Genomic DNA, 15292 nt, shown 5'->3' with positions numbered 1-15292 from the left:
TCATTTAACTTTAAACTATATATAATATATATAAAGTAGTATAGGTTAGAAATTTAAATAATGGAAGTTGTTGATTTTCAGGAGAAGGAAAATGAAACAGCAACAACCACACAGAAAGACACAATACAAAGAACAGGTTAGGTAGTGATGTTTATTTCCCATGCCAGCATTAAACTTGGTGGGGTTGCAACAAATAACAATAACATAATCTTAATTTATCTTTTCTATCACCATCCAAAGGTCTCTTAATTAACATAATAAAGAGATGGGAAATAATAGAAACAATACTCATCATTACATGAAATTTTTGTAGCCTAGATATAGAAATTAACTGACATTATCAATAGGAAGAGAATATTTGAAACAAAGTTATGGTTTGGATGAAAATGAAAAGGTAATTATTTTGTAGTTTTTGTGGTGTTTGATATTTAGGCATAAAGAATAAATATTTGCGATTTTGTGAATGAAAAAATCTAGTTAATGTAGCCAAAATTTCCTTTTGAGGTTTTCAGAATCAAACCTTCAAATCAAACTTTATCTTCTATTCAAATCTTCTATTCAAAAAATTTATCTTCGATTTAATTTATCTTCTATTCAAAAAAACTTCTATTCAAATCGAACTTTATCTAGTCTAGTTTAAATAAAATTAGATTTTAAATATAGGAATTTATTCATTCGTTTTTACAAAGGCCAAAAAAAGGTAATTTATCTAAATGTTCATGGTTAGTTGAAATGTTGACATAATTAATACGGTTGATTTACTTTTATTATTCTCATATATATTGATTTAACAGAACATTGATCAACCTGATGATAATGCAAGCGATGCAGTGGAAGCTACAGAAGAACAAACTCAATATCAGGTTTGTTTTATAAACTGTATATAATTTATGTATGGATGATTGTGGACCTCACCCATATAGAATAGAATGTGCATAGACAATGTCGATGTAATGTGCCAACTATAGCCTTAACCCCAGGTCCCATGGTATGCCTCAGTCCGTCACCCATATAGAATAGAATAGCAGTTTCCAAGTTGTGGTCCGCAGACCAACTGGGGTCCGCACAGCAGTTTTTAGAGGGTTATCATATTTGTAAGTTTGTGTTTTTTTTTTCACTTAAGTGGTTTTTGAATTTTTTTCTATAGCACTCTTTGATTTGTATAGGGCTACGAAATATCATTAGGCAAAATTTTTAGAAAAGTTTGATAACCTCTGGAATGGAGTAATGTTTCTTCTAAACTAGTTGTAAGATTAAGTATTTACCAGACACCAACCCCACTCGAACCAACAGAAGATGAATTTGTGAATCAACCGGAAGTTGATGAAGATGATTCTACCAACGATGTAAAATATTAAATGTATTTCTTCATAAGCATTGTTTTTAATATTTGAAATTGAAAGGAAAACATAAGACAAAAATAAATTATGTGAATATACTGTAGTTAAGTTTGCCATTTTTTTGCATTAACTGGAAAAAGTGCTGCATATTAATTATCGGTGTGAAAGCACATTGTGTATGAAAATGATTCGTCAAAAAATAAAAACGTTAATTCATCAGTAGTCGCTGGGCACGAGGTGTATGTAACAGAACACCCATGTTATAATGACTGTCGTTGTTCTCCTACCATGCGAGAATAGATAAGTTTTTACCCAAATATTGCTGTAACTTATATTCATTTCAATTTTAAACAATTTAATTTACTCAACAGAGTGAACATTCAGACTTTAACGACATGGATGAGATACTCCAACAACCACACTCGTGGTATTCCTTCATGTGCAATAGATGGTCCTCATTGTTCGCGGTGAGTATTAACTTCATTAGAAACATATGGGATTCTATATGGCCGAATCACTAAGCTTAACATTTTTTACGTTTTTTGGAGCGTTTTTGTTGTTGTTTTTTTAGTAAAATCTTGAGTGACACTGCTATGATACAGTTACACTTATAATTCCTAAAAGTATCAACTTAATAACTAACATAGGCTTAACATTAGTGGAACCTAGGGTGTCAATGTAACCATAGGTTTTAAAAATAGTTGTAACTCTGCTGTTAAGTGTATAAACAAACTGACATAGGCAAAGTGTATTGCATTCACCACATTAATCAATATGTTCTGACACAATGTCACCTCAGAATTGGTCCAGTCTAATTTTATATAACAAATAAAATTTATTTCATTTATTTCCAGGCATTCCTCAGCATAGTAGTGATGTTCCTTATACACTGGGTGTATGCACTTGCGAATATTCTTGCTTTCATTCTTATCTATCTTTATACATCGTTGTTTAGCCCGGGTTTGAACCCCGGAGCTGCCGCGCATTTTAGTTTTGTGGAGTGGGTGAAAGAAGTGACCAGCGGGTGGTGCAAGTGAGTAGTGGAATGGTTTAGTATTGGGGAGTGCTGTGTGACTGGGAAGGTTAAATTGATTTATTTATATTGCTTTATATTACATTACACGTGTCTTTACACCAGACACACATGGTGTATTCATACACCTCATGCTTACTGTCAAGTTATAACTTGGATGTCATCTTATACACCAAACACACATGGTTATTGATTTACTTTATTGCTTACTATCAAGTTTAACACAGGTGTCTTCTTATACACCAGACACACATGGTGTATTCATACACCTCATGCTTACTGTCAAGTTATAACTTGGGTGTCATCTTATACACCAGACACACATGGTTATTCATACACCTCATGCTTACTGTCAAGTTATAACATGGGTGTCTTCTTATACACCAGACACACATGGTGTATTCATACACCTCATGCTCACTGTCAAGTTATAACATGGGTGTCTTCTTATACACCAGACACACATGGTGTATTCATACACCTCATGCTCATTGTTAAGTTCTAACATCTTCTTATACGGCAGTACCAGTAATCTTTTAATAGTTTTTAAATAATCCTGCTTGAAAAATAATAATCCCACTTGAAAACTCACCCCTCTTATTTCTAGCAAAAAGCCCCCGGTCCCCGAGCAGTTTGTGGTCACCCCGATGACCACGGCCCCCTACACCATGGTACCCACCCAACTTACTGTCGATAATGAAGATTTCGCCAACAGGGGTCGTTTCCATCAGTCGGCAGTTGGCGATTATGATTACGCTTCACTTGCCACTGAAAATAAACCACTCCTAATGAATGGGTCAAGGAAACATAGTAATTGAAATATTTTGGTAAGGGTAAGGGGTTGGCTAAAATCGAATTATAACATGTGCGTATGGGTTGTTTAAAATGATGGTATCACCCAGTTCTCCTTGGTTAGAATGGATATTTTATACACCTTGTTTAGAAAATCAAATTATTGAAAGAAATATCAATTCAAATACATTCTATGGAACAAAAATTAGGATTATCATGTGAGACACACTTCACTATCTGTATAGTTTGCGATGATTAAGTAGCTCATTTGCATAAGTCTATTTGACATAGATTGTGTTGAGCCTTTTATAAAAACACAAGTCTAATATTTGTAAGCTTTTATATACAATGTTAGAGTATTTTATTTGCTTTTTAAAACGCTACAGGCACCAAGAGATACTTTAATGTCAAACATATTTAAAGTAACAATATTTTTCAATTATTATTAAGGTTCTCTATTTTTTGTTTTGTAAAATATTTGGGTGCTATTTTCTGTAAGGGTAAATTCAGATTCGTGAGTGTTGACATATAAAACTATAAACTAATATGTAGTGTCTGCAGTTGACTAATTTTAAAGTGGGATTATCATATTTACCATGCTTTTAACAGTCTAAAAATGGTTTATATTTTTATAAATTTCCACATTTATTTGCACTTTTTAATTCCTATTTTGGTGCCAAAAATCATGTGTCTTGCAGTTTTCATACATTTTTAGCCCACAATTTTGTTTCCATTTGCACATTCCTACAATTTCTTCAACTTTTTGTGTAGTTTCTTTCCTTGTTACTGTTTGTACGTTGCAGTTCTAATTTAGCGTAGTGTTTAATCAGTTTCTTCCGAATATTTAAAATTAGTACTGTTAGAATGTAACGTGTTTTGTATTTCTTAATTGTAATTTTAGAACAAAAATAAAAGTCTTCCTGCAAGTTATTGTGAAGATAATTTAACCTTTATGGTTTTAATAATGTAGTAGACATTAGAGTCCGTATATAAACCGTTTATACGGACTCTGGTAGACATAAGCAAACAGCTGTCTGATAGAATCGGTGAAAATCGTTTCAAACAAAGATAATATTATAACAAATATAAAAAAAATGCTTTTTTCCTATTTTTTAGTCATATATTCTGCCTCATTTTAATAAAAGAAAAAGATTTGTTATTTTTTGAATTGCTAATAGCTGTAACGTGGAAGGGGACGAAATAAATTTACTCGCTAGCCACCTTGCGGATGTGGACTCCATGTTTCGCTGGATCGAGTGTGGTCTTTCTTTTCGTGGCTGCCGAGTTATGGTGGCTATTGTAGGTTAGTTGGGAGCTTTATCTGCCGGAATCTGACCAACTACAGATTCAATATTAAAATATGGCTACGGAACAAATGACCCTTAGGGGTACCCTTAAAGGGCATAAAGGATGGGTGACAAAAATCGCTACAACCCCAGCTATTCCAGAAATGATTCTGTCTGCCTCCAGGGGTGAGTTTCCTACAGTAGTCGATGCCTCGGCTCGCGTTTTCGACTTGTAGTCAAGGGATAGCTTAATATAATAAAGAAAAGAGTAAACATATGTATTTTTAAGTTTAGTTACTATAGATTGGATAAGTAAATCCGTTTTTATTGACGAATTTTGTACGGATTAACGTATAACCGTAAGCTACATTCGGTTGTAAAATGCACTGGGTTTGCTTGGACTTTAAACCATTTTGCGGCAAATTGTTGGCGTAGAAAATTCTAAGATTTATACAATTTTATGACAGGTAAAAAAGTCCGTAAAAATATTTAAAACTTCTTTGACCTGTGGATTTACTGTTAAAACTTATTAATGTCCGAGTCAACCAAAAAACATGGCCCCAAGTTTATATCCTGTATTTTCCACTTTAAAATATTATTAAAATCTATTTTTCATTTTAAAATAGTAATAAAACCTATTTTAAACCAGATCAGTCTCTGATCGTATGGAAACTGACTCGGGATGAGAACACGTACGGCGTTATGAACCGAAGACTGTGTGGTCACTCACACTTTGTGTCGGACGTCGTTATTTCATCTGATGGACAATTTGCTCTCTCTGGTTCATGGGATTTCGATCTTAGGCTCTGGAACTTGCAACAGTAAGCTGAAGATGTTTTTGTAGTGATATGTTTACTGTGTTCAGTGGACAGAAGTATGTTTACTGTGTTCAGTGGACAGAAGTATGTTTACTGTGTTCAGTGGACAGAAGGAAAGGATTAGGCTTTCATGTACATGGCAGGAAACTTGTAGTTACATGACTTCACATCATATGAACATGACTCATAAGCATATTCCTTGAAACACTGCCATAACTTGTTTCAGTCTTTTTATCTTGGTGCGCCACTGGCTGCAAAGAGCCTTCATATTTAATTAGGGGCATTTAATGCTTAGTGGCTTCATTATGGACCCACACCAGTTTTTATGTTAAGACTAAATAAAGTTATTCTGCTTGGGATGATGTTTTTAACATGTTAGACTACTGAGTCATGATGTCACTTTATTTACTGACCAAGCACAAATATCAATGAACACTTTGTCTCAAAACCTGTACATGTAATTTTAATAGGAGGGTCTATACCGCCCATTTGCGACAATAAGGAATGATATTACCATGCTACACACATCTATTTTTGTGTGGTGTGTAAAATGTTTCAAAACAAAGTTTTCCTTTTTTAAATTCCTGACTGCACCCATGGATTTTACTACCTTTCTTTACTTAGGGGAGTTACCACCCGTCGTTTCTGCGGGCACACCAAGGATGTTATGTCGGTCGCTTTCTCCGGTGACAACCGACAGATCATTTCCGCTTCCCGTGACGGAACCATCAAGTTGTGGAACACCCTCGGTCAATGCAAATATACCATCATGGTGGGTGGGGGTAAACAGTTATATGTTTGGTAATTAGGTAACTCTGGTCTAAATAACTGTGTTGGAGTAATGGCTCAAATTCCTAAGTGTTGGAGTAATTGTTAGGGTAAAATAATAGGGCACTGCAGAAGCGTAAAATTTGAAAAAGCTTTTGCCAAGCTGTTTAAGACTCTTCCATTCACTTTACACATAAACAGCTGGTTGATTTCCAATTAAAAGGTTTATAGTTCTGGTAAAATAAAAGAATAAAAAGCTTGTCTGGTTTATCTACTTGAAGCACAGATCTATAAACAATTATAGTCACAAGTTTCTTGTTTGATACCAATATAAAAGCCCATGACAGAGTTTTCTTCTGACTCATATTTGTTCATTACCCCATTCACATTATACTAACCCACTACAGGAGGACAGTCACACTGACTGGGTATCGTGCGTTCAATTCTCCCCGAACCCCAACACCCCAATCATCGTTTCCAGCGGCTGGGATAAAGTGGTCAAGGTAAAAACTAAACCATAACTGTTTCGGATTTTTCCTCAAAGGCTCATCTGGTAGGAGTTTTTACAAGCTGTGCCTACATGATCTACATAATGGCTAGCTTGTATGCAACCCTTTAAGTGTCAAGAAATTATTACATTTTAGTTTGTAAAACAATGAAAGTCATAAAGTATATGGGTTAACCATTAGCTCTACAACTATATAAATGCATTGAAAGTTATTTGTTAATTAACAAGACACACGCAGGTTTGGAACTTGACTAACTGCAAGCTGAAGACCAACCACTACGGGCACACAGCGTTCATTAACTCTGTGACTGTCTCACCTGATGGCTCTCTTTGTGCCTCCGGTGGTAAAGATGGACAAGCTATGTTGTGGGATCTTAGTGAAGGTAATAAGATGTTTATGTTGATTTTCTATGCCCGCTGTCGAGTTGCTGAAGCTATTGCAGCGTGTGGATAACTGGACATGCCTTTTACTTGGTTTGGTCATTTATACCCTTTTGGGTGGGAACTTGAACGACTTATCCATGGTTGCCACTTCATGCCCACGGTCGAGTTGCTGAATGTATTGCAGTTCAAGGATAAGCAGACTTTTAGGTTTGAGCGTAGTTAGATAAAAAGCTCAATGATTACATCAATATACACTGTCCTGATTATTATGATGACAGTTCTGCAATGATGAGAGCTTGTAGTTTCTGTAAGAGGGATGTTTATAATAAAAACAATATCCAGAGGTATAAGTTTATCCTTCCATAATGTTCCAGGATTTTTTTCTATAAGCATTGTAATTTGTATATACAAGTATGCTCAACTGTACATATGATATACATACACTTTGGAACTAATATATTGTATGGCATAGTTTCAATACCTTAATTATTTACAGGCAAACACCTTTACACTTTGAGCAATGGTGATAGTGAAATCCACGCTCTTGCTTTCTCACCCAACCGATACTGGCTTTGTGCTGCTTGTGGGCCAACCATTAAGATCTGGGATTTGGAAGGCAAGGCTCTTCTTGATGAACTACGACCAGAGTTAATCAACCTAAACAGCAAGGCTGGACAACCTGAGTGTTTGTCATTGGCATGGTCACCTGATGGACAGGTATGATAATAAATAGAAAATAGATTTTAAGGTATTTGACAGATAGGCAGTGATGAACAGGAACAGACATAGTAATATATAGTATTAACAATGATTGTTTTCTAACAGTAAACCAAGTGTATTTATTTACAAATTTATATACCTGTTTCCTTTCCCACAATAGTAAAAAGTTCAAAATAGATTATTTGAATTTAAATGATTGTTTTTTAACAGTAAACCCAAGTGTATTTACAGATTTAGATAACTGTTTTTTTTAAAAGAACGTTGTCAATTGAGAAAACCCCTATTAGGAAATATGGTATATTTATGTGATGATGGTATCCATCTTACCCCACAGTATTATATTTAAAAATATTGCTGTAGAACCCATAACTTAAGCAGTAAAAACAGGTAAAGTTTCTTGGTTATACTAAGTTATCAAAAAACTTCTATTTTTCAGACCCTATTCGCTGGTTACACTGATAACCTTATCCGTGTGTGGCAAGTTTCAATCCTGGCTAGCCAGTCAGCACAGTAATGTGACGAATAAAGAAACTTAAACTTGAAGCTCATGTTTTTTTTGGTGACTATAGGAGAAAATCAAGCTCTAGTATGTTAGTTTGAAACGCAATGCGAATGAGTGTATATTTGAAGTGCTTTGAAAAGATACATAGGCGTAATGAATAAAAGGTTGGAACGGTTACAAATGACATGCTTTAATAAAAACCGGCATATGCTTATGTATTGAAGTTGCCGGAGTTATGCTAGGGCAAATAGGTAATATCTAATTACACAAGAAAATACAGAAAGGCAGTTGTTAAAATGGTGTTGCTATATGTGTTACTTAGTGGGTCACAATTTAGACACTCCGTTTAGAGCAGCGTTTTTTAAAGTAGGTTCCCTCAGTTTCAGAGGGTTCGCAATGTATCACATTAAACACTTACCCTATTCAATTGTTTTTACATTTTCCTACAGCGTTCTTGGGTTATTATGCGCCCGCGAATTCTCTAAATAATTGCAAAGGGTTCACCAGGAAAAACTTTTAGTGAAGTTTGGAAACCGCTGCGTTAGAGGCCATTGTGTGAGCAACTGCGGTTATTAGCAAAGAACATAGATGTCAGTTGTATACCCATTTACTTTGGTTATTATAGGGTCTTGTCATAGGACACACGCTCACGATGGTAGCAGCGTCAAGCCCGACCCGTAACCTCTGGGATAGAGTCAGTAGTGCCAATCACTGGGCTACGCGGACGATTAAACAGGGCTTTGTTCGACAATTTTATTTTGAAATTAGGAAATGATTTTAGCAATGGCGTTGTTTATGTTTAATTAACGCGGTGGTGATTTAAGTATTATTTGTCAGTATTCGTTACGTTTGCTCTCCATAACAGGTCTGTGGGAGCTTAGTTATAATGTTGCTAGAAAAGAGTTATTTGTATATTAAAATAGTCGAATCCTTGGACTTTATATCTCATGCTCACTGTCGAGTTACAACATGGATCTGCACTAAACGATAAATTTCTGTTTATAAATTAAAGCAAGCATTATGTCACTAAATTTCCGTTATGTCACTAAATGACTATTATATTGACAATTTAACGTGAATGGTTGAACGTAGATGTTTCGATATATCTTTGGCGTGGTAACAGTATTAATGGGTTTTTATTAATTAAATATTCTTACGTTTGCTATTTCGCAAGGTTTAAATTTCATACGGCATACTATCCGAGGCATAATAACGAAGGTCGTATTAGTTACAGCAAAACAACGAAAAGATTGGACTCTACAGCAAAACAACCATCGTTAAAACAGATTGAGTGTTAGTTGGTAGAAATAAGGATCTGTCACAAAGTGTGGCTGTTATTAAACCCAACATACGGTTTAAACAGACAGTGAATTGTTTATGTTTAATCAAAACAAATTTCACTGCTAGGATCTTATATCCGTATAGAATGTTGACTGTTTAGTAAAACCTGTTGTTTTGAGATACTTTTGTATTTTTATTATGGAGCAATTAACTCGGTCATCTTATATACCGGTGTTGGAGCAGAATGGAAATCAGGGCGCAGGGCATTCTATTGTGGCTGCAAGGTACAGAGGAAAACTAAGAAAATTATCGGTAAGTTTTGTCCAAATTATCAGTTCCACATGAAAAAAATGAAAAATTCTTTCTCCAAAACACTATACTCACAAAGTAACATACGTGGTAACTCGTGAGCTAGCACGAGGTGCATGTTAAACAGAACACCCGTGTTATAACGACTGTGCCTTGTTGCCAAGCGAAGATAAATATTAAGTTACTTTCATTTTTTCACTTATTTAACAACGTTTTGAAATCTTGTATTTTGATAAAGATCGCCCAACTTATCATTGGTTGCCTGAGCGTTCTCATTGGTGTGATTTTATTCGTGTTTACAAAACTGGAACAAAATACTGGGCGATTAAATATCTTCACTGGCGATTCTACACAAAAGAAGGGAAAGGAATATCTTAACATTGGCGAGGGCATTTGGTGTGGTATTTGGGTAAGTATATAGGCAAATATTTTGTACGTTTGCTTATGTTATAGTAGAGTTGGGAAAAACGGGACACCGTTAGCATCTAATGTCTAAATATCCTGATCGTATTTTAAACAATTAACGACGGTCTATGGAAGTCGTAAAAATACGGTTTTATAATTGTTTAAATGTTCTTTGTATACTACTAAATGATACGAGAAAATAGAATGAAAAGGTGTCCCATCTTCTCTCATCCTACTAGATTGGAAAGTAAGAAGCAATATATGCAGGCTAAATGACGATTACATAGATTTTGTTCATCTCTTTAATTACAGTTATAAAGATCAAATTAATTAAAACAGCGAAAATAAGGTAATTAGCAGCAAAATGACAGTCGACACGTTAGGGGTAAAAAATACTCGAGTAAAAGTGCAAATTAAAAGCGTGGCTGCTAAACAATGGTTGTTAAACTACACGGTTAACACATATACCCAATTAATTAGCCAAAAATGTGTGATAGGTAAATTCAAGTAACGTAAAATACCTGTTTTTACAATGTAAAATCGTCCCCATTTTGTAAGTCGTTACAGCGATTTCACGGAACAGCTGTTTGTTCCCAAGGAAATATTAGAAGCCAAAACAAAAGTAAGAAATATAAAAAAAAACGACAGCAAAGTCAGTATAATTCCTTGAAATGAGGTAATATTAACATAGAAGTGTTGAAAATAAGTGATTTTGTTCTAAACAACAAATAGTGTGTATAGAAAATGTTGGAGTAACGTCTGTATTTAATAATTCGTACGAACAAAAATATATTGTACCAATTTGTACGTTTAAGTTGTATTAGTCGTTTAAAAAACACGTTTACATGGACCAGAAACGTAAAATTACCTGTATAGTTGTGTGTTAATAGTTTATGCCTTAATCTCCAATCTTAATATTGATAATCACAATTAGTTTTTCATTGTTTATACATTTACCAATTTACCATATATATACACAGATATATTTTTGTTTTCTGTGTTAAACAATATTGTATTTTAAGTTTAGTATGATATGAAGTTTTAAGAAATGATTATTTCGTTTTGTTTAACTGTTTGACCACTATGCACTGCCGAGCTGTGCTGCTTCTTCAGCATGAATTGTTCGAACTTCACGAAAACCCTCTTTGGGGGATTTCCCTACAATATTACCCAAGTAGCCCCCTTAATTTATTCGTGAATTTGTCGGGGTTACAAAATACATCATGGGGTGATGGGCAATTTCATCTGACTTTACACTTTTCTGAACATTATAATTATGAAGTTCCAAGCATTACGTTTAACACCGTCCCATTTCACCCCAATGTTGACCCACTGTCAGGGAGGCTCTCAGCTGGGTTTCTGGAAAGAGAAGGGAAAAGAGTCACTTCTGTGAGGGGGATTTTATTGGGGGTTCAAGCACTTTTATCGGAGCCTGATTTAGATGATGTGGTGAATAAGGAGGCGGCTGAGATGCTTCAAGATTCTCCTCATGGTTATGAAGAGATGGTGATGAGCTGTGCAGCTGAGAGCAAGAGACTGCAGGAGGTTTTAACTGAGAAGGTGCTGCAGAACATGTCCGAGGCAAAGTATGGAAATGTAAAAGAACCTGTTGAAATTATTCGGGAAGAAAAAACTAATTCGTCAAGTCATACTTCCACTATGCCGACTCGGCAAATTTCTTTTGACGTTTATCACCGCACGTGGGTCCAGGTCGCTACAACAAAGCCGGTCTCGACTTATATGGAGTCTGCTGTTAATGATGATGATCGTGTTTCACTTCGGATGTGGAATCCAGACTACGCGAACATCCGAGCCTTATCACCAATGTCATCCATCAAGCTCGGACCTAGCAGGGTCAAATCCCCAGGAACGGAAGTCAGGAATCCTAAGATTAATCGGATGCGGCAGAAAAAGCAGGAGCGAATATCAGCAATGAAGCAATTGTATTTGAACCAGACATCAGAGAGAGCTGAACCCGGAACTGCAGCCCCTGCCACTTCCATGACAGATGTAACACAAAGTGAATCTCCTGTGTTAGAATCGTGGGAAAGTGAAGCTGATGAATTGGTAGCTTGGGCGGGGAAACTAAATGAAAACACCATGTAACTTCAAACTTGTGTTAGTTATCTGGAAATGGACGCTGTGTTACTGTGAATGCATTCTTAACTTGGTTATTGTTATTGGAAAATGCAATGTAAAAATTTGGATGTTTGTTAAAAGGACATTATTTTTAATTAAATATACTGAGAACATTCAATGTAACTTGTTTGCTATTTGAAAATTGACACTGTGTTACTGTGAATGCATCCATAAAAGTATTTGAAATAACCACACCAACATTAAGAATATTAAAGTAAGTTGAAAATGTCGATAAAACCGTTCATTTCTATTGAAGTGTTATATGTGAGGATGCCATTCAATACAAATTTAAGCAACATTTATATAGCCTGTTGGTTTTAAAATGCATTAAAGACAATTATTGAAAGCTGATTAAAAAATAAGGTAAAATATGATTCAAATAAAAATCCAACTTTGTTTTAATGTTTTTGATTTTCCAGATAGTTATTGCTGGAGCTTCAGGGTTGGAAGTCGGTGGGAAAACCAATCGTCATCAAGTTAGTAATTACCATTATTTTTATGTATATATACTGCCATTATATATTTATATATATGCCGTTGCTGTCAGGCATATCGTAAGTCTGAAAGGAATCCTGGCAGTTTTAGCGATTTACTTAAAGCCGTCCTATTCTGTTTCAATTCTTAATATATTTTTTATTTAGATACTTTTTTGTCAATGCTTGTCATTGGGAAATAAAACCTCATTTGTTAAATCTACAAATGGTCTTATTATTCCATGTTTGAACCTATTTTTAACAATGTTATTTTACAGATCATTGCGAACATAGTGGTACAAATTGTAAGCTGCATATTTTCCACTGTGATGGTTGGGATTTCATTATGGCTCAGTCTTGCCACCAATGTAAGAGCTTCAATTTACATAGGACATATATCAACTAAATTATATATATAGATATTAAATACAATGATTGTGTCATTGCAAAAAAGTTCAGTATTTACATTCTGCTTGGTTCGAAGATTAATGCTGTTACTATTGTGGGCATATGTGTCCTTGGGCAATTGCTGGAATAATGGTAGTGCCCCAATTTATTTGACATGCATTGATTGTAGTTCTGATGAGAGTTTGGCAATTGCTTCAAGCCAGTGGTCCCCAAATGTCCAAATTTGTAGTCATCTAAAAGAATAACCATCTAGAAGTTGCTCAAATGTCACAATATACAAAAGTTGTAATTTAAATGTTTGTAATTTAATTAGTGAAAACCCCTCCCCCCAAAAAATGAGCGAAAGAAAAACTTGTGTTAAAACGACAGCCATTGCCCCACCAAGAGAAAAAGATAGATTCTTCATTGATTGTATTGTTTTCTTCCTTTTGCAGAAATTATTCTTCATTGGTTGTTGCATCACTCACATTATACTTGGTGTCCTTGGGTTAGTGGTTTCAATATTAAATGCATTACTTACAATTCATATTCATTCAGTGTTGGGTGGTGGAGATGGGATTAGTTGCTGTTCACTAAATAAGGTATAGAACTTTGTTATTTCTCATAAAAATAGAAAGAATAAATGTAAAAGGCAGTTTTGTTTTACAGTTTTCTTCTAGGTAAATATTTGGGGCAATGACAGTCATTATAACATAAGTATTCTGTTTTGTATACCCCGTGCCCACCTAAAATAAAAAGAATAAATGTAAAAGTCAGTTTTATTTTACAGTTTTTTTAGGTTGCAAGTAGATATTTAGGGCAATGACAGTGTTTATAACGTATGTGTTCTGTTTCATACTCTTGGCCTGCATAAGTTGGAAGAAATGAATGTAAACAACAAAACAAGTCTCTTTTGTTTTACAGTTATCGTTGGGCAGAGATATCGGGCGAAATGAAGATTTCTCGTCCTCACGACTTCAGTTTGTCAGAATGTCAATTCAAAATCCTTCTATTGTGTCACAAAGTAAATATTATTATACTAGTTCTATTGTGCTTTGAAGATTAAGATGATGAAGTATTTGTTATTGTTTAAATGTTTCATATCTAAACAAAGAATATACCATATTTGGCACAACTAACAAGTGCTATGGTATGTAATGTAACTTGTTTTATCCTCGTGTGGCCGAAAAACGACGGTTGTTATAACAGAATGCTCTGTCTTATACACCTCGGACCAACTTACTTAGTTAAATCTGTGGTTAATATGTTTTTAATTCGATTTAATATTAACACCCATTCTAGATTTTTAATAATGTCTCATAATTTTAATAATCCCTGCTTTTAGACAATAATATTTACATTATATTATACAGTCATGTCATTCATATTTTATGTAGAGACAGAAGCCAGGCAAACTCCTTCACATCATGGCCGTCCAAGCATGGCTCAAAACCATTACCAGAGTTCTGTACAATAACTTCAATATTATTATTAATGCTGTTTTATATTTGTATGCACTTTCCAGATTTAATGAATAAATGTATCTAATTTATCCTTGCGTGGTGGGAAACGACAGTCGTTATAAAAAGGGTGTTTTGTGGACATCATAGCTGCTACCACCATGTGTAATTTTATGGGTGATTCAGGTGTTTTACTGTTTGCAATACATTAGTCTGTAAATTACTTCATTTGTAGTTCCCTTTATCTTATACGTAGTGTCTGCTAAATGCATTAATCTGCAGTTACATTTCACTTGTAAGTTTAAATAAAAAAAAGGAAACCAAAATTGTTTTTGTTTAGCTAATTTTTTATAAAACCAACATACGTCACTTGATAAGAGAATACGTATACTGTGCATATGATTTTACGATTAAAAAGACAAATTTACCTGTTTACGTCTTTATTTACTATTTCACCCCAAATTGAATACCTTTTTTTATGCAAATGAATAAAAACTTTAGAACCAATCAAAACAATAACAGCACGCATGAGTTATTTTGCCGGGAGCGTTGACACGTCAGTGAGGTCAAGAGATTTCTAAACCAATAATTCGGCAATTTTCCTCGAAAAGTAGCGTTATTTTCGGTAATTAGGTTAAAGAAAGACATATTTTTGCTTCAACATTTATTCAGTAGTAGTTTTGTGGC

At 34.6% G+C, this 15292-nt stretch overlaps 4 protein-coding genes across 7 annotated transcripts in view; all 4 read left to right on the top strand.

Annotated features, from left to right (window-relative positions):
* Positions 1–4107, top strand: part of LOC100185686 (solute carrier family 12 member 8-like) — a 13286-nt gene extending 9179 nt beyond the window's left edge. For 2 of the 4 annotated variants that reach the window (XM_002119709.5, XM_026838675.1), the window contains 4 exons: positions 1269–1346; positions 1712–1807; positions 2195–2373; positions 2981–4107. In XM_002119709.5, coding sequence (XP_002119745.1) covers positions 1269–1346; positions 1712–1807; positions 2195–2373; positions 2981–3191 — 564 coding nt within the window. In that variant the 3' untranslated portion in view covers positions 3192–4107. Of the gene's footprint in view, positions 1–81; positions 137–347; positions 395–794; positions 864–1268; positions 1347–1711; positions 1808–2194; positions 2374–2980 lie in introns of all 4 variants that reach the window. The other 2 variants (XM_026838671.1, XM_018811506.2) reach the window with 2 other exon arrangements.
* Positions 4108–4324: 217 nt separating this feature from the next.
* Positions 4325–8192, top strand: LOC100179473 (guanine nucleotide-binding protein subunit beta-2-like 1). The gene is made up of 7 exons (XM_002123071.3): positions 4325–4637; positions 5101–5272; positions 5894–6041; positions 6445–6540; positions 6784–6928; positions 7426–7646; positions 8086–8192. Exons 1-7 carry the CDS (start codon positions 4526–4528, stop codon positions 8161–8163), a joined length of 972 nt encoding a protein of 323 aa, XP_002123107.1. The 5' UTR covers positions 4325–4525; the 3' UTR covers positions 8164–8192.
* A 1349-nt stretch (positions 8193–9541) lies between these two features.
* On the top strand, positions 9542–14828 carry LOC100184167. The gene is made up of 7 exons (XM_009864225.3): positions 9542–9744; positions 9980–10150; positions 12705–12761; positions 13037–13126; positions 13601–13747; positions 14070–14169; positions 14543–14828. The coding sequence occupies exons 1-7, from the start codon at positions 9631–9633 to the stop codon at positions 14620–14622; spliced, it is 759 nt and encodes a 252-aa protein (XP_009862527.2). The 5' UTR covers positions 9542–9630; the 3' UTR covers positions 14623–14828.
* On the top strand, positions 11131–12587 carry LOC113474067 (ubiquitin-conjugating enzyme E2 U-like). The gene has a single exon (XM_026838692.1). It carries the CDS (start codon positions 11230–11232, stop codon positions 12250–12252), a length of 1023 nt encoding a protein of 340 aa, XP_026694493.1. The 5' UTR covers positions 11131–11229; the 3' UTR covers positions 12253–12587.
* Positions 14829–15292: the final 464 nt, after the last annotated feature.

Source organism: Ciona intestinalis, chromosome 1, assembly GCF_000224145.3.
Source record: "Ciona intestinalis chromosome 1, KH, whole genome shotgun sequence".
Lineage (NCBI taxonomy): Eukaryota > Metazoa > Chordata > Ascidiacea > Phlebobranchia > Cionidae > Ciona > Ciona intestinalis.
Note: the sequence above shows the minus strand (reverse complement) of the source record. Positions and strands in the feature narration are given on the sequence as shown.

Excerpts from the sequence above, each read along its gene's own strand:
- LOC100179473 (XM_002123071.3), top strand. The coding sequence starts at position 4,526 with ATGGCTACGGAACAAATGACCCTTAGGGGTACCCTTAAAGGGCATAAA. Across the intron at positions 5,273-5,893 it reads AGGCTCTGGAACTTGCAACA|GGGAGTTACCACCCGTCGTT; the intron begins GTAAGCTGAAGA and ends TTCTTTACTTAG. Across the intron at positions 6,929-7,425 it reads GTTGTGGGATCTTAGTGAAG|GCAAACACCTTTACACTTTG; the intron begins GTAATAAGATGT and ends AATTATTTACAG.
- LOC100184167 (XM_009864225.3), top strand. The coding sequence starts at position 9,631 with ATGGAGCAATTAACTCGGTCATCTTATATACCGGTGTTGGAGCAGAAT. Across the intron at positions 12,762-13,036 it reads GGAAAACCAATCGTCATCAA|ATCATTGCGAACATAGTGGT; the intron begins GTTAGTAATTAC and ends GTTATTTTACAG. Across the intron at positions 14,170-14,542 it reads TCCTTCTATTGTGTCACAAA|AGACAGAAGCCAGGCAAACT; the intron begins GTAAATATTATT and ends TATTTTATGTAG.
- LOC113474067 (XM_026838692.1), top strand. The coding sequence starts at position 11,230 with ATGCACTGCCGAGCTGTGCTGCTTCTTCAGCATGAATTGTTCGAACTT.